The sequence below is a fragment of the Pimephales promelas genome, chromosome 23 (assembly GCF_988280905.1).
Source record: "Pimephales promelas chromosome 23, fPimPro1.hap1.1, whole genome shotgun sequence".
NCBI classification, from domain to species: domain Eukaryota; kingdom Metazoa; phylum Chordata; class Actinopteri; order Cypriniformes; family Leuciscidae; genus Pimephales; species Pimephales promelas.
This window is the reverse complement of record NC_142791.1, coordinates 21,660,307-21,683,995: the sequence shown is the minus strand read 5'-3', so window position 1 is coordinate 21,683,995 and position 23,689 is coordinate 21,660,307. Positions and strand designations below refer to the sequence as shown.

At 37.6% G+C, this 23,689-nt stretch overlaps 1 protein-coding gene across 2 annotated transcripts in view; it reads right to left on the bottom strand.

Annotated features, from left to right (window-relative positions):
* Nucleotides 1-21,670, bottom strand: part of lrrc75bb (leucine rich repeat containing 75Bb) — a 47,023-nt gene extending 25,353 nt beyond the window's left edge. Inside the window, exons 1-2 of one of the 2 annotated variants that reach the window (XM_089126467.1) lie at nucleotides 21,124-21,670; nucleotides 15,232-15,360 (exon numbers count right to left, since the gene is read on the bottom strand). In XM_089126467.1, the coding sequence (XP_088982593.1) occupies nucleotides 15,232-15,360; nucleotides 21,124-21,405 (411 nt within the window). In that variant the 5' untranslated portion in view covers nucleotides 21,406-21,670. The remainder of the gene's footprint in view (nucleotides 1-15,231; nucleotides 15,361-21,123) is intronic. The other variant, XM_039664364.2, reaches the window with a different exon arrangement.
* Between the last annotated feature and the right edge of the window lie 2,019 nt (nucleotides 21,671-23,689).

The following is a 23,689-nucleotide window of genomic DNA, read 5'->3' as shown; positions in this document are numbered from 1 at the left end:
CACTGCACTATAGACTTCCTAAATTCAAATTAGGCTGCATAGTTTAGATCAGCCGGAACTGGGAACATGTCCCGTAAATCCTGATGTACTTGGTACATCAAAAGAAGGATGGCGTCTATGCTAATATCAGTTTCTCTGTTTATCCAGAGGGACCCTCTATGGTGGACCTGAGCCTGGACCCATCCCGACTGATCTTTAAAGGGTCATAAAACCCCAAACCAAATTTTCTGAGATTATAACAGAGGTATGTGTGTTGAACACCATTGAAGACAATGTTAGCATCTGTTAGATTTAATAATGAGGTTAAAATGGGTAAATTTGAGTTTTTTCCCGCTTTTTTCGTCTTCCGGGTTTAAAATCTTCATCGGAGCGGGTGACGTGGCCATGCACTGCACAGTGCGTTGATGACTCATCGCTGTCTCATAATTATTAATGATACTGAGTTTTCTTATCCAATGAGAAGACACAGCCTCTTAATTATTCATGACACCACGTGGATCTTTCCAACGACAGACATGTTAAACTATCGCGTATGCGTAGTAGATGAGAGAGGCAATCATGGGACGCAACGCAAGTATTTATTTTCATGGTGCAAAGTCCAAGTGCGTTGAATATGTTCCCCGCGATATTGCCAGGGCTAGACTCTGGCTCTGGACGGTTGGTTTGCCATCAACCCCGGTCACATCTAAAGATGATCTATACATAGTTCCCACAGGCAAAAAAATTGTCACGTGACCTCCCTGGAGACGCCATCTTTGAGGGCAAAACCGCTGTGTTTACCATAGGCGTTTACAACGTTTTATCAGAGAATGTCGTTTTACAAACAAATATTTATGTCTGTTTATATTGTTATGCAAATCATGAAAAGACAAAGTGTAATAGATTATAAAGAGACTATTAAAACAAGACATAGAGAGGTACAATGCGAAAATTTCATTCATAAATGGTGTGTATCCTTATGCAACAAAAGAAGCACTGAGCACCGATTATGCTACTTTGCCTCAGATACAGTATTTTCATGTGTACAATTATCTGGTATTGGTGAGGAGTTTTTACACATGTGAGCAATTCCAAGCCTGGAAATCACTGGAGGTGTACGATCAGATTGACGTGGGGTTGGTTTGGTGACGTTTGCTCAAGTGCAATCAATGGAAAAGTAACTTAAGTCATCATAGCGAAGTAGCATGATGCTAATCTGTCTATTAAAAAGCCATAGCCTGCACAACTTAATTCCTATGTTCCCCAGTCACCGGTGATTTCTGTAATATGCATGTACGTGCGGGCGTCATGGTTCGGTGCATGAATATTAAAATAAATAACTCGCGTGCAATTTAATTAATGTAATAAATGAGGAACTGCATTATACGCGGGATCTTTAGGGACATAATCTGAGATTGCAATGCTGGAATGTGAGATCAAACAGTGGAAACAATGTTGTTTTGTATGTTTTTAATACCTCGTCATTTTGTTCATACAGGACATTATTCAAACTGCAATGTGTTAACTTATATTTATTTACACTCGCAATAAAACACAACATTGTGCTTTTGTCAAACAAATTCTTGCGTGTTTTGAGTGAGTTTCTTTCCTGTTTATGCTCGCCAGCCATAATCTCCGTCGTTGTTCGGACAAAAGCTTAGTCTTCTCACATCCATATGGAGTCTAATGACGGGTATAGTGTAAAATCCCGATTTAACTGAACCTCCGGCACGATTTTATCATCCATTGACTCAGCAGGAGATGACCATTTTCACTTTATAGCACGAAACTCATTTCACTTCGTTCAACTCGTATTGTTTCTTCTTATGTTTTGCCCTAAGCAATGGCGCCGGGTCGGCAAATGCCCGTATGTTGTGACGTCATGTGGGAACTATGTATAGTGTGTGCCGCTAACATTTTCTCGAGAGAGCTGCGAGAAGTGGAGAATGGTGGACTTCGCCTTGTTGACAACTAATCCAAGTGCGTCTTGCGAGTGATGCAGTATCCCGAGGACTTTCTATCCCTTTAGAGGTGTGTTTGTGTTTGTGTGTGTGTGTGTGTGTGTGTCTAAAATGAGAATTCATCCACCTCCGCAGAGCCATCTTTATTATGAGGGTTCAGAGGGCACGTAGACTATACACGGAATGATTTTTTTAAGCGGAAAATTAATAATTTTTTTTCTGAAATGTATTTATAGTGTCTAACCACTATATATTTTATAATGACATTATAATTATACATGTAGCCTAGATTAATATGTTTTAAATAGAATTACGATTACTGTAGGCTAATATATGTAGCATTTAGTTACTTTTGAAAGGACAATAATAAAGTGTCAGTGTATTTAATAAGACTTTAACTTTGCCAGCTATATATTAAAATCTAGCATTTCCTCACATTTTACCATTGCTTTTTAGTGACAGTCGATATGCATGGGACAGTGACGTGATGGTCATACAACACCCACTCCCTCCCTTCTTCTCACAGCTAGCCACGCCCATTTCAGCTGCATTTTTCAAAAAGATTTTGAGCTAGACTTGAGCTGAAAGAGGGGGGTTTCATGACCCTTTAAGTGCCGGCCTCACCGACAAGACAGCCATCGGCACTGATCCTCAACATCTCGTCTCCAAACCGGCGTGATTACTTCGACTTACAAACAGATGGAAATGGACAATTCTCTTAATTTTTCAATCCAATTTGTTTTGTAATCACTGTTCCTTCGTTGGCCAGAGGAGAACTGGCCCCCGACTGAGCCTGGGTTCTCCCAAGGTTTTTTTTCTCAATTCAATCACCTTATGGAGTTTTGGTTTCTTGCCACTGTTGCCTTGCTTTTGGCTTGCATAGTTGGGGACATTTAATATTCAACAATATTATTGATCTGTGTTGTATTATTTTCATGTTATCACTGTGAAGCTGTTTTGATACAATCGTAAAAAGCACTTAAATAAAGGTGACTTGACTTGACTTGACATTTATTTGATCAAAAATACCATACAAACCATGAAATATTATTATCATTTCAAATAAATGTTTCATATTTCAACATATTTTAAAAATGTAATTTATTTCTGTGATGCAAAGCTGTATTTTCAGCATCATTACTCCAGTCTTCAGTGTAACATGATCTTTCAGAAATCATTCTGATTTGTTGCTTTACAAAAAAACACATTTCTTATTATTATTATTGAAAAGTGTTCTGCTACTTAAAGGGTTAGTTCACCCCAAAATGAAAATTCTGTCAGTATTTACTCACCCTCATGTTCCAACCCCGTAAGACCTTCGTTCATCTTCGGAACACAAATTAAGATATTTAAGATAGTAAGATCGCTCCTGCATACAGTCCACATGCTTCTTGAGGGACTGGCTCTTGCTGTCCTCGAAAAGTCATTAAAGACATCGTTAAAATAGTCCAAGTGACTACAAGGGCTCAATTTTAAGTTTATCAAACGACGAGAACACTTTTGTGCGCAAAAAAACAACAAAAATAACGACTTTATTTCAACTATTCGTTTATTTCTCCCTCTGCGCGAGTCAGGATACTAGTTTAATAGCGTAAGCTTCTGTTATTGTACGTCACACGCATCACACACACATGACCAGCGTCGGCCAATAGTGAGCCTACGTGTGACGTAGCTCTACGCAATCACACTACGTTAACTGACTTACAGGCTTATGGAGAAGGAAGTGAATAGTTGAAATAAAGTCGTTATTTTTGTTGTTTTTTTGCGCACAAAAGTGTTCTCGTCGTTTGATAAACTTAAGATTGAGCCCCTGTAGTCACTTGGACTATTTTAACGATGTCTTTAATGACTTTTCGAGGACAGCAAGAGCCAGTCCCTCAAGAAGCCTATGGACTGTATGCAGGAGCGATCTTAATATCTTAAATATCTTAATTTGTGTTCCGAAGATGAACGAAGGTCTTACGGGGTTGGAACAACATGAGGGTGAGTAAATACTGACAGAATTTTCATTTTGGAGTGAACTAACCCTTTAATAAGTTTTGTAGAAATAGTGAAAAATAAACTTCAAAGGAACAGAACTATTTTAAAATTGAAATCATTTGTAATATTATACATGTCTTTACTGTCACTTTTTATCAATGTAATGCATCCTAACTGAATTTTTATTTATTTCTTAAAAAAACAAAACAAAAAAAAACGTACTGACCCCAAACTTGGTGTTTGCAATTTGTAAAATAGTGTTGCACTCTGTTTAATTTATGATGATTTAAGTAAATAAAGTAATACTGTATAAGAGTAATAACAATCTAATGAGAATGGGAATAACAAAAAACCCAAAAGTGAAACGTCTGGTCACATGAATTAAAATTTTTGGGGGAAATAGGCTTAATTGTCATTAGTATGGTCTTAAACATAGGGTTCAATTTCTTAATGCAAAATATAATTGATATTTTTTCCCCCAAATGTTTTTGTTAAAAGCACTCGTGTTTTAAGATAAAGAAGAGAGTTCATTAAAAAGGTCTTAGTTATTCATGCCATTTTGAACTGCTGGGTGAGAGGTTGGTGTAAAATGATCCTTTTTATGAGTCCTTTGCACAACAATGCCTGCAGCCATTGCTTCAAAACAGGCTTTGGCTCGCCTCTCTCTCTTTAAACGGATTGGCCGGAGCAGAGCTGAGCAAATCTAATCAGTGCTACAGCACAACAACGCAAGCGAGGCAGGAAAACACGTTTCTTTTACTGTCTATGGAAAACACAAAAGACTAGACGCAGCCATCGACTGGAGTCGGCTAGCTAAGAAACGACACATCTTGGTGACATCCAGATGGCTATTAAATCAAAACAAAGACATTCGTCAATCTCTATTGCATATTAAGTTGGCTGCTGGTAGCAGTGAGTGACAGCAATTATCGAACTATTTTTATTGATCTCCCACTGACTCCAGAGGGAGTTTTATCGTCGGAAGGATTTACGCGAACTTTCAATGAGGGACTGAACATTAAGACACTATTGCTCTATACACAACTGTCACGAATTAATGAAAAACTGTCAATTGCGAGGAATTAAATCACTTAAATGAAAAACAAAATATACTGTATGTGCAGACGAAAGATCATTAAAATGCCTTTCCATATTTCCCATGATTCCCATCATGAAGAATTGCTGTGATCGAGGATCAGCTGAGTCCTGGGAATCAAAACTTCATTAGATGATGGTGTACTGAGACACAACCTGACCTGTCTTACAATCAGAAGCTAAACCGTAGCTCACTAAGCTAAAGCTCACAAAGGAGAAGATGTTAAGCCAGAGAGGGACCACTCGTAGAGATAGACCACACACAGCTGTAATACTGAAAGTCATGCTTACAGTCAAAACAGCTAATTGCTTCATAGCCTCCTTAAAATAGTGACTTGTGAATGTACAGCAGCATGAATCAATAAGGCTAAACCTAGTACCATTGAGGCATACCAATGTTGTTCTTCCAACATTCTGGATTATATAAAGAAATGACTATATAATGTAACCCCGCCCCCCTCTCTTTTCAGATCGTTAAAGGGTTAGTTCACCCAAAAATGAGTTCACCTACTTCTTGTTACCGGCTGCTCACCGCTTAGGAGTATTACCGCCACCTACTGTATAAAATGATGATCCATATATAAGGCGCTCCGGATTACTGGATTATAAGGAACTCTGTCATTTTTTGAGAAGAGTAAAGGCTTTTAAGTGCACCTTATAGTGCGGAAAATATGCTAATTGAAAAGCGTATGTACAGCGCGCATTTTTTTCGCTCAAAAAGTATTCTCGTCGCTTGATAAACTTATAATTGAGCCGCTGTAGGCACATGGAATATTTAAACCTTTTCTTTAATGACTTTATGGGCCGTCAAGAGCCAGTCCCTTAGGCAGTCTATCTAGGACTGATCTAGCTCTCAGATTCAATAAAAAATATCTTTATTTGTGTTCCGAAGATGAACGAAGGTCTTACGGGGTTGGAACAGCATGGGGGTGAGTAATTAATGACTTCATTTTCATTTTTGGGTGAACTAACCCTTTAATGTCCCCATGTAGTCAACAGTTTTATCCCTTAAAACTCTTTAATCACCAAAATTACATATTTAAATGTTTTATTTTAAACAAATTCTTCATGCCTTAAAATAGCTTGAATGTAACTCTAAACCCATGCCTCATTAAGTATACATGGTTGTATGGATATGCAAATTAGCCCTGCCTCCACTCACTCACACCAGCTCAGAGATCCACTGGTTGATATGAATTTGCACATGGTTTGTCTTAAAGCATATTTAAAAACCACATAGATATATAAACAACATTAAAACTTGATTTTCATCACAGGGGGACTTAAATTATTGATAATATGTCTGTTGCTTCCCCTTCCCCTATTTGTTTGAATGGATGTTATTTTGTTATATCTAAAGACAATAAAATGCTGATCACAAAAAAAGCCAATTGCATCAGTGATTCAATTTTGCTACAACTGTTGTCAGTATTTAATGCTGTTTTGAAATGCATCATAGAAATGACAACATCTTTCTTATTTAGTAGATGCAGATGTTATAAATGCATTGTCGCACTTTAAGCTACTAATAAAAACAAAATTTAAATTGTATTCAATTTCTTTAAAATAATATATTATTATTTATAATAATTTATAATTTAATGAGAGCAGTATTTCTATGGCTCAAATACATTAACTGATAAATGAACACTAATAAAACTGAAGAAAAAAATGGATGCAAAACACTGAATCGGTGAACATTTCTTTTTGATCTGGTTCATTCACACAAACTATCTGAACGAACTGATTCATTGAAATGAATCAGATTTGCCATAGCTACATATGAGTTTAGTGAGTTTTGAATCAGTAAATCGTTTACATAAACTGTCTGAATGAACCGATTCATTAAATGATTCAGACTATCTGATGCTACATATAAGTTTAGTGAGATTTCAGTCATTGAATCATTTCTTATACGGTTCATGTACACAAACTGTCCGAACAAACCGATTTATTAAAACGAGTCAGATGTTCCAAAAATGCATATGAGTTTCTAGAGTTTGGAATCAGTGAATCATTACTTTTTTTCCCTGGTTCATGTACACAAACTGTACAAACAAACTAATTCATTCGAATGAATCAGACTTTCTACGATTTCTCTACTTTTCGTTACCCTCCATCACTGATTATATAACAAAGTCTAACAGGTTTGGATTTCAGGCATGACATCTGAATGGCATGAATCCATTTGAGGAGCATGGTGGCTTTTCTGAGCTCAATAGGATGGGATTTTGTCTACCTGTCAGCCAGAAACTGATGTTTATAAAGTCAGAGAGGAAGAAAAGAAGCAGAGGAAATTTAGAGCCCTTCAATCCCTCGCTCTCGTTTTCTGGGTTTAGAAGCTTAGCTCTTCAAGGCTTCTCCTGCTAAGAGTCCAACTGAGATCAAGATCCAGCCTGAACACTCTTTTTGCAATGTTAATATACTCCCACTAATCCTACAGTGTCTTGCTAAGACCTGATTCAAACTTGTTTTCCTCTGCAAACTCAAAGCTAGAAGCTAAATGCTAATGTTTGTGACGTTGCTTGCGCAAACAAATGTTTTACTTGGGTTTTAGTACATAGTACATTAAATGGATCTATCTATCTATCTATCTATCTATCTATCTATCTATCTATCTATCTATCTATCTATCTATCTATCTATCTATCTATCTATCTATCTATCTATCTATCTATCTATCTATCTATCTATCTATCTATCTATCTATCTATCTATCCATCCATCCATCCATCCATCCATCCATCCATCCATCCATCCATCCATCCATCCATCCATCCATCCATCCATCCATCCATCCATCCATCCATCCATCCATCCATCCATCCATCCATCCATCCATCCATCATCTCCAACATTCAATATTTGTCTTGCATTTCTAGTTAATAATTAGTATTTATTTCAATTCCAACTATTTATTTCCTTGCATTGAATTGTAATATAACTAAATTCTGAATAGTGCACAACCCAGTTTTCTATACCGACACATTGACAGGGTAAAGATCCTCAATGAGTTGCATCCTAATTAAGTCTATTACAATTGTTTATGCTTGTGACGTGCTGCTCTTTTAACTTATGTGAGCTTCACATTGATTTACTGTCAAAATGGGCCATTGCAATACGTGACAGAGAATCGAAAAGCAATGCCAGAGCAGGCCATTTAGTTAGTGACCCCTCTTACATTCTTACTCAGTGAGGGACGGTGGGTTACAGTAGATTAGCCAAAATGTTGGCTAGAATCTTGTTTTATCAGATATGCACACGGACTGACAAAAAGTTTCCTCTGCACTTCTGTTTACATGAGAAATATATTACCCAAGTTCATTGGGAAAAGCATGACTGGTGACATTTCAGCAAAATTATATTACATTGCTACTGTCACTTTTTGTGACAAATTCAAAGTCTATTGAGTGGCATTTAAAAGCGTTCAGTTTTATCCAAAACAGGTGAATCTGAATAAAATCTATTGTTGGTTGTTACAGTTTTTCTCCGTCGCTTTGGTGCATTTCTCACATCACTATTTACATTTGCACAACAGTTAATGCAGTTCTCAAAACAATTAGTACAAACTGCAAAACTTAGTTGATAACCTGCAAAAGTGTGTCACTTGCTTAAAACGGATAACTCATTCCTCAAAAGCAAGTATTCATGTCATTGAAAGTGTCAGTGTGGTCAAGATGAAAAGTCCTAACACCAGTGTTTATGAACAAGATAGTCAAATGGCTTGTTTTCATTATGACAGTTTACTCTGTAAGTGTTTGACAATGCAAAAAAAGTCAGATCTTGGTGACACTACCTGAAAATGCTCAAGACAGTCAAATAAACTATTTGCACAGCCATTTGAAAACTACAGTAAAGTTTCACATTACTGTATTTAGTGAGGTACAGTAACTGAGTACAAGACACTGAATATGTATGTTTCACATTTTTACTGCATAGTCTTTGCAATTCTAATTTTTTCAGAGCATTGTCCAAAAGAAAAAATACACCCTTATTTACAACAAACATAAACTCCCTTTGGGTAGATCGGTGCACAACTGGAAACAATATCACAGTACATATTGGAACTGAACATACAACATACATATACTGTAAATCATTCATGCACATCTCTTCTCATCAGTGAAAGCTGAGGTTCACCTGTGAGAAATTGTTCAATTTAGGATAAAAAAGGGTTTTTTAAAGATAAAAAAAAATTTGCTTGACGGATTTTGACAACTAGTTTAACATTTTTGTATGTGATGACTCAAGCAATGAAATGAGGACTATTAGTTTTATATGGAATGACTATTCAGCATTCACAAGTATAGTTAATTTGGACTGATATGACATAAGCAAATGATAATTTTATAAAACAGCAGAGAGTTGTATGAAAGCAATTGATGCATGTCCAAAAGCATTTGCAGTTTGTTGGAAGGAATGATAAACTGCAACTATGATGTGCACAAATGACAAAAAGTTGTGAGGAGGTTGAACTAACTGTTGTGCAAATGTAAATAGTGATGTGAGAAATGCACCAAAGCGACTGAGAAAAACTGTAAACGTATTGCGGCAGTACAGAAGAGCTAAAAGCTTAAAGGAGCACTCCGACTTTTTGTGATACGGATACGGCTAAGTTATCCCATCGATAGCACAGACAGGACAAGTGGATCACCTGCGGCTGAGGTAAGTGTATCGTTATGTTTTTAGATGACCTACTGTAACAGTGCCATTAGCCAGAGCTAATGTAACGTTAGTGACACTATTATATGATTAGGGTATGAATATGTTTTTATCTTGATGCGGTGCGGACGCGCTTGGAAAAAAACGAGCGCGTTCACCGCGTTGAACTTGCACCCTGCGCGCGGCGCGCCTAGTAGCCTAAATTTAAAATAATCATGGAAATAACGAACTTGAGCGTGCAAAAGGGTACGATAGGCTGTGAGTTCATTGTGCAAAAACAATTTGTGCTATTACTTTCCCCTTATTCTATCCTATAGTAATGCAATTTTACTGTATATTATATACTGTTGAATACATTTGGTTCAGCTAATAAATTGCATTTAAAATATATTGATTCCTGTAATAATAATTATTTATTCATGTGATATTTATAAATCTGGGTGCGTTTTTGGTTGGAAATCAATGAAACATGGTACTGTATTACCTGGTCTCCCCTGTTTATTGTCACAGCTCATACAATAAAGCAAACACCCATGATAAACTATGCTTTTCTATCTAACGTTGGTAATTGCTGACTCTTTATTCCAACACTGAGCGAACTCTCTGCTCCTCGTCACGGTGCGTCTCAGGTGATGGTTATCACTCTGCCCAAGTAGCAGTGCTTCGCCTTCAGAAAATATAGTATTTATACGGTTAAAAGATGTCTGTGTCTCATATGGCCTTGATATTTGCACACTCTGTGACTATACAAACCACAACATGTAAATAGGAAAACGTTTGCATTATTTTGTCACTCATTTGGATTAGTATGAAAGCTGCAACCATTCACATCCAGTCTTTGTGCTAAGCTAGGCTAGCGGTGGGTGCGTCAAACAGACTTATAGCATGCACGGAGATGAAAAAGGTATGTATGGACTTATCTAACTCTGGGGGGTAAGGTGAATAGGCTAAAGTCCCAAAAAGTCGGAGTGTTCCTTTAAATAAAGGTGGTTTATCAAATACTGTACACTTAACTGAAATGAATAGCGTTAATCAAAGAAAATGTGAAATAAAAACACATTTGCTGAAGCACCCATGTCATTTTACCCTGTTCTACAAGTTTTTGAGCTCTTTTATTATAGTGACCTACCGAGCAAGTTTACTACGTCAGGAAAGCCATACTTTTGGAGCCGATTCTGTGATGCAAATGTCAAAAAGTTTTAAGGCCATAACAAATTGCAAAGAACTGAGTACAAATATTAAGTCTTTATTAACCCTCTGGCGCAGTTCAATTATTTTTTGACAGAAAAACAGTATGTTTTGTTTTAAATTTTTTTTTACTTCAACGAAATTGTACGAAGTGTGGTAAAGGTTCTGGCACTTGCTGTGTGAACACACACAAACACAAATCATGTACATGATTCGAAAAGCTTAAATAATCCTGAAAAAAATAGTCAAACTTGTATTGTTCGTGTTCAAAAATGGCCGCATTGGAAATGAATTAGAGACGAAATTCATAGCTCACAGCTTGTTCAGATTTATGCCTTTGATTTTCTGACAGTTTTAGAGTAAAAACGTGTTTTGAAAAAATATATTTCATAAAAAAATTTAAAATAGTATTTTTGTGTTTTTTTTTATAAGAATAAATACATAAAGTGGCATTGTATAACTTTTTTCAACTTTAAAAAGACCCTGACCAAACTTAAGTCTGTGCTCCAAAGCATTCAAGATTTACCACAGTTTAAGTCGGAAATAAAATGTTCAGGTCCATGCTTAAAAAGTGAATACATAGATTATAACTTGTATAAATAAAATGCAGTGCCATAAAAATAGTCCCGTAAAAATACAAAACATTTGATAAAAATTATCGAACTAAAATATAGTACAATCATTTCATTGACTTTTCATTAGTACTTTTACTGCCCTTTATCTTGTACAGTAGCCTATATGTAGGTACATTTTTGGAGTTTTGCAAAAATGTTAGCAGAGGTAAGGTATATTTAGGTAAGCATATTTAGGTTGGAAATATGACAAATGTTGATTCTATTTGCTATTCAGAAAAGTCGAGCTGTGGCCCTTCAAGTGGATCTATTATTGGAAAGTGCTCCTCTCGCTGGCCTTTCTGTCCAATTAAGTCCAAACTGATCTGTGGAACTTCAGCATGGAATGAAAACATCACTGATGGCTCTCTTGAGCAAAATAAAGGTCACTTCCATATTTCTGTACTTCTCACGCTTTGCAAACTAATTTTGGACAGGGCTGAAGCGCGAGCTCCCGAACTCCAGTCTGGGCCATGGGATGACAGCTGACCGTGGTCTAAATCATTCGACAGGGCTGCAGAATCGGCCCGCCAAGCCTCTTACCAACAGCTAAAAATAAAAGCTCTGCATATATGGAGACTGAGTAATGAACATGTGCTTAGGTTTTGCTCCAGCTCATGCCGGGATCCAGAGTTAAAGGGTTAGTTCACCCAAAAATGAAAATTGTGTCATTAATGCCTCGCCCTCATGTCGTTCCAAGCCCGTAAGACCTCTGTTCATCTTGGGAACGCAGTTTAAGAGATTTAGTCTGAGAGCTGTACTTGTTCAGAAAGGAAATAAAGACATCATCAAATTAGTCCATGTGACATCAGTGAGTTAGTTAGAATGTTTAGAAGCATCGAAAATACATTTTGGTCCAAAAATAACAAAAACTACGACTATATTCAGCATCGTATTGTCTTCCGTGTTGTTGAGCCGTGTTAAATGACGCTGCTGACGTGTTATCAGTGCACCCGAGCTTCGTTTCCAGTCTGAGGGAGACGCACACTGTAAACAAAACAATGTTCGCAAACATGTCTAAGGATTTCTACACAGAGGAAGACTTGCATTTTTTTTGCCCAGCCATATTTATTTGAACCAGAATACATGAATGCACCAGATACATGTCAGCAGCGTCATTACGTCAACAGCATCACTGAACATGATTTGACAACGGAACCGGAAGGCAATACAATGCTGAATAAGTCGTAGTTTTTGTTATTTTTGGACCGAAATGTATTTTCAATGCTTCAAAATATTCTAACTAACCCACTGATGTCACATGGACTACTTTGATTTTGTCTTTATTTTCTTTCTGGACAAGGACAGTATACCGTACAGCTCTCGGACTAAATGTAAAATATCTTAAAGTGTAATTTTTCTGATGTTAGAGGACATATCTTGAGAAAAATAAGCTCAAAGTTGTATTTCTGAGTATTTCTACATTCAAATGGCTGTGAATCAGTAGCAGACGCTAAAATGCCGTCTAAAATAGACTGGAGTTGTGACGTAATAACTCCACTGGGTGGGGCCACAAGCTACTCCCTAAACTTTTTATAAACAAACATGTAGATAATGTAGAATATAACAGTAGTTAATTCATGTATAGTATATAATAAAACACACCACAGATGCACAATATAGAAAAGAGACGGACAGGGACAATATGGAACATTTATGTTTCAGATAATGTTTGTTGCACATACTTTGTTATTTAATGCCTATCAATATAAAACAATATACATTCAGACGCAGTCAATAATACGAATCTAATGTTGCATTTCATGCGAGATACCAGCGGTCACGTGACAAAAGAATGACTCAAACCCGAAGACTCGATTAACTAATAATTTCTCTTTCCAGTACTGACAGCAGGGGCGGCTCGCCCATAGAGGGCGCTGGGGCGCCGCCCTCCCTCCGACCTGTCTGTCTGTTTTTTTAATATATATTATAATTTATCATTTTGAAAAATAATCTTTGTTAATTATATGCTAATAATGGTTTTACTTTGAAACGTGTTTTGAACTCACCAGAATGATATTTGCATTCACTTTCGTTACTTTTATCATGTTGGTGTAGTAGTATAGCCAATAGGCTGTCTTCTCAGGGCGCCAGTTCGCTCAGCCCCACAGTGCTGGAATTTAAGCCAATGGTTCCCCGGTTGCTATGCAAAAAAGTTTATATTTCGCCAATCAGCGCCGTCAAATTTTATGGTTTGGGGGCGCTGAAAATATCGCCCACAGTATCAGATTAGGGGAGTGCACTGTGCATGCGCACCACGGGACATTTTTTTACCTCAGATGAGAGAAGAATGGCAGCGCCAGTGACGTCGAGTGGAAATAATGTAAAGTTAGTCGCTCTGTCACTCACTCACTCACTCACTCACACACACATAAACACTGTTTCACACACATTTGATATTAAAATAGTTATAGGAATATTAATACCTGTGTGTTTGCTTTGTTTTTTGATGTTTTTAAGTTCTGAGCTAGATTACTGTGTTTCATACTAGTTAAAATCAACTTTCTTCTCATACTTGGGTGTTACAATCAAGAATGTTGTCCCACCCTCTCTTTCAGAGCCTTTTCTCTCTCTCTTTCTCTAGTATCAACACATTGTTATCCATTATCCAATTGTCAATTTGTCAAAAATATGTAGTCTACAGCTGGGGATTGATTAAACTAGATTGTTGTATTACCTATTTTTTTTTTTTTTACCTATATTATAATTTATCAATATTATGCGTTTGCACTTTTTCTGTCAGCACACAGAGCATAATAAACATGCAACTTGTTCATTATCATGAACTGTCAAACTGTTATTATTATTATTGTATTATTTGACCATTGGTATTGACTGGTTTAAGTTATTTTATTGGTATAGGTAAGGGCATGGCCTAAGGCCTAAAATGCACTAGAATGCAGGAAATCACATCTACTAAATTCAAAATTTTCTGGGGGGGAACCCCCAGACCCCCCTCTTATTCAGCCCCCCCTACAATAATTTTCACCAGCCGCCACTGACTGACAGCATAGTCTCTTTGGGACTGACAGGAAAAACAAAAGACTTCCGAACCCGGCCGAACCCGAACCTCGAGACTCGAAATATGAACCAATCATTACTCTTTCCGGTCCTGCTGTATCACACACGGAACGGACCAGCAGACAGATCAGAGTCAGACACCGACGAGTCGACAGCTAACGTATCGAGACACGAGAGGAGGAGAACAAACCTGATAAATATGAAGTTGCAAAGGAAAGAATATCTCGGATCAGGAGGTGAGGTGAACTAACAGAATCAGACAGCAATAGCCTGAACTTAAGACCCAACAACTAATAAATTAATACAACATTTGAGTTGCTTATAATTTGTAAGTGTAAGCTAGCGGGAGAGACAGAGCTCTCATCAACGGAGAGGGGGAGGGTCGTCTCCGTGCCAACAGCTCCGCCCACAACGCAGAGGCAAATTGCTAATGAGCTACTGCCGAAGTGAAGTCCCAGAAAACGGCACAGGTTTTGTGATTTTGGCTAAAAATGGCATAATCATGATTTAAAGACCACTGGGAATGTTTAAAAATAAAATAGCTCAAAATATGATCGAAGATGAACAGAGGTCTTACGGGCTTGGGACGAAATGAGGGTGAGTCATTAATGACATAATGAAAATTTTTGGGTGAACTAACCCTTTAATGTTGGCGGCTGATTTCAAGTCAAACCCTTCGACTAGCCACCTCATGAGTTTGTGCGTACAAAGCTATTAATGTTCTGGTGGCTTACCCTCTTTGGACACTGCATGTCTCGGGCCAAATTGAGCAAAAGCTCATGGGAAATTGGATCCACTAGGTTGAGGAAGGCAGCGTTCTTGTAGAGGATGTCATTGAGAGATGTTCCTTCAAGACCCAGGTCCTGTCGAGAAAGAACGAGAGAGAGAGAGCGAGAGATTGTTAAGCATGCAGGATTACAAATTCAAGTAAAGGTCACTGATAAACCTCGATATTCAACAACTTAATCCTTTCATCCTACGCCTCCAATCTCCATTCGCCAGATTACACAAGGGGCTTTTTTTGAATGACATGCAGATAAAGTAATCTTTGCATCACGAGTTTACTTCTAGTCCTTCGGAAGAAAGAAAACTCTAAATAGAAGCCGAACGGTTTGTTGATTTACTGCTGGACCAGCGCTGCTAACCTTTAAGTTCAGCTTCTTTACATAAGGCAGAGAAAGTTTCTGCAGACACAGTGACAGCTTATTAGTCGGACTTATCGTAGACAGCTAAAGTGTTTTCCCCCACTGAACAGCCAAGGCAAGCAAGTCTGATACGACCAACAGAGAAAGAAAAAAAAGCATGTGGGAGAATCAAGAACAAATTCCCTGAGGAATTTAATCCACTGGTCTGTGCAATTAGAAGAGACAAAGCAAACATATAGAAGTGAATAAGAGGGCGAAACACATTTCATGCATCGAGGCAAATGCCATCATCACAAAGCAACAACTACACCACCCTGTGAGTCGAATCAAAAACAGATCCCACTGAAAATGATGAAGAAACTGGCAGGCGGAGGAAAGCTGCTGAGTCCAAGGAAGTGAAAACTCCCTTTGGGTTTCACGCTGATATATTGCACTTCTTTTTCTCAGGGATTCCCTGCCATCTGGAAGCTCCTCCAAGCTCTCTATTTTTCATCTATAAAGCCTACTGTTAGCACGGGTCATTTCTGTTCTGCAGTACCTCTAAAATGAATATGAATGCATTGTAATTTAAGAACGCTTTTCTATTAAAGTGTCGCAGTATTAACGCAGGGAAAAAACTCTTTGTACTGGTAAAGCCAAGTAATACAATGCCAGGAATGAAATAAAAAAACTCAAGTTAGCCAAAATCCACTGACATGATTCAAGTGAAATAATTTAAAATTTATCCCTATGACTGTTATTTTAGTTGTACGTATACTTTTATAGTATATATTTATATTTTGAATGACCTTTTTTTTATATAAGTCCTTTTGTTATGTGGTTATGATATTTCCACTATTTTTTCAAGTTTCAGTTTTTCATATAATATTTAGATTTTATGTTATTTCAGCTTTATTTTAATTACCAAAAACATTAGTTTCAGTTGAAAAAAAAAACTAATTTGACTTACACCTTAATCCAATATGTTTAGACTTATATGATGGCGGGAACATACTACAATAGGAATGACCCAAGCATTATGGCAAAGCCGAGATTAAAGTGCAATCAAAGAGACAACATTTTTATTTCAACGTTATTATGCAACCACAAAATCTTTGCAGCATTGACATCCACTGCATGTGCTCAGTAGAGCATGTAAGTGGAGTTGTTTCCTGCCTTTGCTCAATGAGAGTCAACAGCAGAAAATGAATTGCACTCATTAGGGCACAGGAAGAGCTACAGCAGAGATAAGGGATGTTGTTTTTGTCCTCCTCTCTCACTTTCTTTCTCTCACTCTCTCTCTGGGCCAAAAGAAAGTATTCCGCTCCATCTTTTTGGCCATCAGTTGATTAACATCCATCCATTTTTCCCTGAACAGTAAAGCAGCTTTTCAATGCGCAGCAATTCATTTCTTTCAGCAGTCTTAGTTGGTAGCAGGTTTACCCCTCTCTCACCTTCAACAGGGTGTTAAGAGCTTCCAGGGCCGGGATGACGTGAGTGAGACGGCTCCATGTTTGGAAAGCTTTTTCGACTGGCTGGGCATCCAAGTGACAATGTGCCATATCTTGACAGGGATGAAACTGTAGACTGAAAATTCACTGTGACTGTGACTAAATCGAAGATTTCCACAGATATTAAAATAATGACTCAAATAATTTGAACAAACTAAGCGCTATGTACTTATGTAATTAATATTTCTAAACACTTTTTAATAGAGTGGGTTCTATTTAGAACATTAAAGAGTTCTGTCAAGCGCTTCATATAGAACCTTTAGGGATTAGTTTGAATTAATACATTTCCAATTCTTATAATTTATTTTAACAACATGTACTGATACAGAACCCCCAAAAATGGATGTTGAACTTCTCCACAGAACCCCAAAAAATGGATGAATGGATTTCAACTTAAATTACAATAAAGGAGTAGTTCACTTTTCAAAAATCTTTTGCTGATAATTTACATACTCACCCACGTCATCCAAGATGTCCATGTCTTTCTTTCTTCAGTCGAAAAGAAATTAAGGTTTTTGATGAAAACATTCCAGCATTTTTCACCATACAATGCACTTCATTGGGAACCAAACGGTTCAAGGTCCAAAAGACAGTTTCAGTGCAAAAAGGGATTTAAACGATTCCAGGCGATGAATGAGGATCTTAATAACAAAGTTTAAGTTTTATAAGCTTAAATGGTCGCCTTGCTCTGTACTGCAATGCACGTACGTGACCCTCCTTTTCAAACTCGTTCATCAAAATGAACGAATATTTTTTCGAGTCAATTCGTTTGTTTCGTTCGTTGAATGAACCAAATGACTCGAAGAAGATTCGTTCATTTTGATGAACGAGCTCGAACACGAGAGTCACGAACGTGCGTCACAGGACAGACCAAGGCGAGCGTTTGAGCTTATAAAACTTAAACTTTGTTATTTATTTATTAAATGAGTGATCATTTCGCTTGATAAGATCCTTATTCATCGTCTGGAATCGTTTAAAGCCCTCTGAACAGTTTGCACTGAAACTGTCTTTTGGACCTTGAACCGTTTGGTTCCCACTGAAGTGCAGTATATGGAGAAAAATGCTGGTATGTTTTCATCAAAGACCTTCATTTCTTTTCGACTGAAAAAAGAATGACATGGACATCTTGGATGACAGGGGGTGAGTAAATTATCGGCAAAAGTTTTTTCAAAAGTGAACTGACTTAAAAAATATGTTGAATCTTGTTGAATCCAAAATATACTCCAAAATTAATGACATTACAATATGGCAAAGCAGAGTCATAATGGGACAACAGAAAGATTAAAGTGCAAGTATCACATGCAACAGTTATCAAAATGTGATCCTTGAAATTGTGCCTCAAATAAAATGGATGAAAGAAAAAGCCATATCTAGAGACTTAAAACAACCAAAGGGGTAAACAACCACCTAGTAACCACTCAGAACACCTTAGCAACAAAATTGCAATGTCATGGCAACCACTTGGAAACCTTAACATCATTTTGCACAGACAAGCCAGCTTTATTGTACTGTTTTCATGATATCAGATCTCCCATCATTTCATTCTGTCCCAATTTGATTCAGATGCCCAGAATCTCCTTCCAGATGTTCAACAAGCTAGGAGACATCATTAGAAAAAGACTCAAGTTGCAAAACAAAGACAAAAGAGGCTTTTCAGTCGCTTTTATCCAGTGCAACTGGAGGACCCTCATCTTCAGGTTGCATGCATTAAGATGTTCCTGTGATTTGAGGACCCTCTTGGCAAGCTAATCAATAAACACAATTCAATGACCAAAAATCCTCCTTGAAGTCATATACGCACCGACTCTCTCATAAACACTTCAAGCTTGAACTGTGGTGCTTTCATTAGCATAAGCTGGATCAATGTGTCTGCACCACTGGCCTTAGTCTACGCAGATCTGGTTAGCTATCAGGATAAATGAAGCACTGAGGAGCCTGTCAATCACCAGCTGCAATATCTGAGCACTACACAAAGACCACAACTGTTCAACCGCTATCAAACCTCTCTGTCGTGATCAGGAAACATCCAGTGAATAGCTTTGGAGAGGTGGGATTTGCTCTGAACAATTTGTGACATCCTAAAAGTCTAGTCGCAGTTGTTGGAGACCATCTCATGTCCTTTTTGACAATTGCAGTAAATGAAAAACATGCATAGCACCTATAAGCTGGTTTGTCCACCATGATCAAACATACCACAGCAAATTAATAATCCACCGATCTTTATATTATTACTATATCATAAATAATATTCAGTGCATTTATTATATGTTTAAAAAACGTAACATGGTATACCATTTTGTAAAAGGTTCTCTGAAGTACAGGGTTAGTTCACCCAAAAATGAAAATTCTGTCAGTATTTACTCACCCTTAGGTTGTTCCAACCCCGTAAGACCTTCGTTCATCTTCGGAACACACGTTAGGATATTTTTTGATTAAATCTGAGAGCTGGATCACTCCTGCACACTAGTCCATAGGCTTCTTGAGGGATTGAAACTTGCTGGCCTCGAAAAGTTATTAAATACATCGTTAAAATAGTCCAAGTTACTACAGTGGCTCAATTGACTACAGTGGAAACTTGGCTCCGGCAAGTTTCAATTCCTCAAGAAGCCTATGGACTAGGGGTGTAACGGTACATGTATTCGTATTGAACCGTTTCGGTTCGAGGCTTCCGGTTCGGTACGCATACAAACAGAACGATTGCTTGGACCATTTTTCCTGCCGGCAAAATTCGTGCTGCCGCGGCCAACGTTGCGCAACATCAAATGGCAAACGTAATGAAAGCAAAACGAAACTGCGCTACTCATTATGTGCTTCATGGATCGTTTATCAGTTCGGACCAGCAACATCTGTGCAGCGCGAGCCGATCTCGACCAAGCGCTAAGAGATTCGCCACTGAGGTAATAACATCGCTGCGAGATCTAGTGAGATGCATTCACATTTATCCGTTATTAACCGTAGATCTCTATTAGATCAAACAGCGCTGTCATGGAAACCAGGAGAAACATTGTGCCGTGAATGAACTAGTAATACTTTCGTCCACAGACCAGCAACATTCACCATGGATTTAATATAGCAACACTAACTGGAACCAGTTTGGCTGGAATGGTGAAATGCTTTCAAGTACTTCACACATCTTTTTCCAGCACTTCAAAATTCAAAAATTATATAAATAAATATATATTTAAATGTTATTTTTAATGTGATGACCAAAACATTATTTGTTCATCCTTCAAAGATGACCCCCATTTATAAACCTGAAAGTTTCAAGATCTAGGAAAACTCACACTTATTTAAAAATATTTTTTCTTTAAACAAATAGGAAATTTCTCTGGCATTTCTTTCTTTTTGCTGTATCGAAAACGTACCGAACCGTGACTTTAAAACCGAGGTACGTACCGAACCGTGATTTTTGTGTACCGTTACACCCCTACTATGGACTAGTATGCAGGAGTGATCCAGCTCTCAGATTTCATCAAAAATATCTTAATTTGTGTTCTGAAGATGAACAAAGGTCTTACGGGGTTGGAACAACATGAGGGTGAGTAAATACTGACATAATTTTCATTTTTGGGTGAACCCTTTAAACAGTCAATATCATGCTGTATTTTGATAGTGCCCTGGCTGGCACAATGTATGTCAAAGCACTATGGTATTATCATACTGTACCATGTTACTAACAAAGTACAGTTTGTGAGGCTTGTAACTTTATCAGTTGTTTTATTTCAAATAGATTTAATTACTATATAATTGTACCCATTTTATTGTATTTTATTGGAAATATTTGTATAGAAATCTCATACTTTTCATTGCAGACTTGACTATATGTACAGGATATCATTGCAGATACACAGTCCAACACATTTGTGATATTTCTTTTTCTTAGTGAAAACATCATGCTGCAACATCATCATCATCATCATCAACAACAACAACCTGTAGTTCTGTCTAAAAAAAAAAACAATGTGGGTTATTAATAAATTATGTTTTGTACCTTTCTAAGCAGTTTCAACACATCGATGGCTTGTTCCCCCTTCTGCTCCTTCAGCAGGGTGTGGATCTCCCGAACCCAAGCCACTCTCCGGACGTAAGGGCTGGGACTGGATTTGCGCAGCATTCCGGGGAGCTTGTCGGACTTCAGCATCAGAGAACTGAACAAAAACTCTCCTCTTCCTCCACTTTTCTTCTCCACATCCCGTTCATGATGCTGCCGATGCCCACGAACGACCGTCGCCTGGCTGTCTAAACTACTTTGCCTAGTCAACTTGGATCCCATGTTTCAACTTTCCAATTTCTGTCTAAGTATCAAATAATTCAACGCTGTTGTTTCATAAAGCATGCGTAAAGTAAACCTTATAAGACCTTTTTACTGTGTGCACGCTCATAATTGCACTTCATCTAGTTCGGTTGCTCGTGTAGGATCAAATTCATCAAGTAAAATGCATATTCATCGCACGAAAATATTAAAATGTCACTTTCCCCGCGTTTCTCTTGCCCCTGTGAACCTCTCCGCGTTGTTTGTGTTCTTCCAGGCTTCAGCACATGCCACGCCCATGTCTCACTCGCTGTCCAATCAGAGCGCTCGACTCCCACATGTGTTGTTGATGATGGGAAGCCCGTTCTGTCCTGTCAGCACGTAGCCTACTGTATAGATACCGAATTGTGTTATTAAAAAAATGATATAATAAGAACCATCAATACAACCTAAAAACCAATCAGAACAATTTCCCAGAAATATTTCCAGTGATTTACAACCACAAAATGATGTAGGCTACCATTTAGGAGCCTACATGGTATTTACATAATGTTAAAAAAAAAACAACCTATTTTTATAGCTGGTTAGTGCTTTTCACAATACATATAATTTCCAAAGAGCTTTACATAAAAAGGCATGCTTAGTTAATTTAGAAGGGGACAGTGTCAAATAATCTCTGTATGTCAAAAATGTATACGGTTCTAAGATTATACAAATCATGCCGTTTGCTAATAAGCTATCACATATTAATTTAGGCAGAAACAGTGATCTGAATGCAATAATTAAAAGAGACCCTAATGATTATGCCTACAATCTATAGGAAACTTGGCAGTGGTCCACTGATTCAGAGTTGGCGTCATCTGAAGTCCTCTCAGGGGTTGGCAAACATCTGAAATCTTCATATGAGGCTGGATCCAAACTGGAGCACGCATACATTCTCTCTACTGTGAGATTGATATCCCGAGATAAAAAAAGAAAAGCAAATGGAAAATAAGAAGCGTAGCTGCTGTTCATAACATTTCAAAGCAAAAGATAATCACATGCATTTAATCTGATATAACTGGAGTAAAAGGCTATGCGGTGCATTATGTGAATGCTTGGCTAAAGAGATGTCTTTAATCTAGATTTACTGACAGATTGAGTCTGAGCCCCGAACATTATCAAGGCCAAATGTGAAAACACTCTCCCTCCTTTAGTGGACTTGGATAGGTACTACCAAAAGTCTAGAGTTTTGTGACCTAAGAGAGCATGATGGATTGACCACCATATAAGTGCATTACAGTGATCTAGAGTGAGAACTAGATTTGTGCATCAAAAAAGATAACATGTTCCACAGCTTAGTGAGGTTTCTGAAGTGAAAGAAAGGTTTTTTTGGAACATTTGAAATATTATTATCTAATGACAAGTTTCTGTCTTATAACACTAAGGTCTAGACTACTAGAGGATGAATTAACAGAACATCCTTTTAGATGCAAATTGTATTGAGAGATTCTGTGTAGAGGCAATACCCTAGGCTTATCAGAATTTAATAAAAGAAAATTGTTGGTCATTCAACATTTAATACCCTTAACACAATCTGTCTACTTGAATAACTTCGAGATTTCATCTGGTCGTGATATATAACCGAGTATCATCGCCATAAGAGTGGAAACTAATTACAAACAATTCCATAAAAGTTGGGACACTGTACAAATTGTGAATAAAAACAGAATGCAATGATGTGGAAGTTTCAAATTTCAATATTATATTTAGAATACAACATAGATGACATATCAAATGTTTAAACTGAGAAAATGCATAATTTTAAGGGAAAAATAAGTTGATTTTAAATTTCATGGCATCAACACATCTCAAAAAAGTTGGGACAAGGCCATTTTTACCACTGTGTGGCATCCCCTCTTCTTTTACGTAATAACAGTCTGCAAACGTCTGGGGACTGAGGAGACAAGTTGCTCAAGTTTAGGAATAGGAATGTTGTCCCATTCTTGTCTAATAAAGGCTTCTAGCTGCTCAACTGTCTTAGGTCTTGTTTGTTGCATCTTCCTCTTTATGATGCGCCAAATGTTTTCTATGGGTGAAAGATCTGGACTGCAGGCTGGCCATTTCAGTACCCGGATCCTTCTTCTACACAGCCATGATGTTGTAATTGATGCAGTATGTGGTTTGGCATTGTCTTGTTGGAAAATACAAGGTCTTCCCTAAAAGAGACGATGTCTGGATAGGAGCATATGTTGTTCTAGAACTTGGATATACCTTTCAGCATTGATGGTGCCTTTCCAGATGTGTAAGCTGCCCATGCCACACG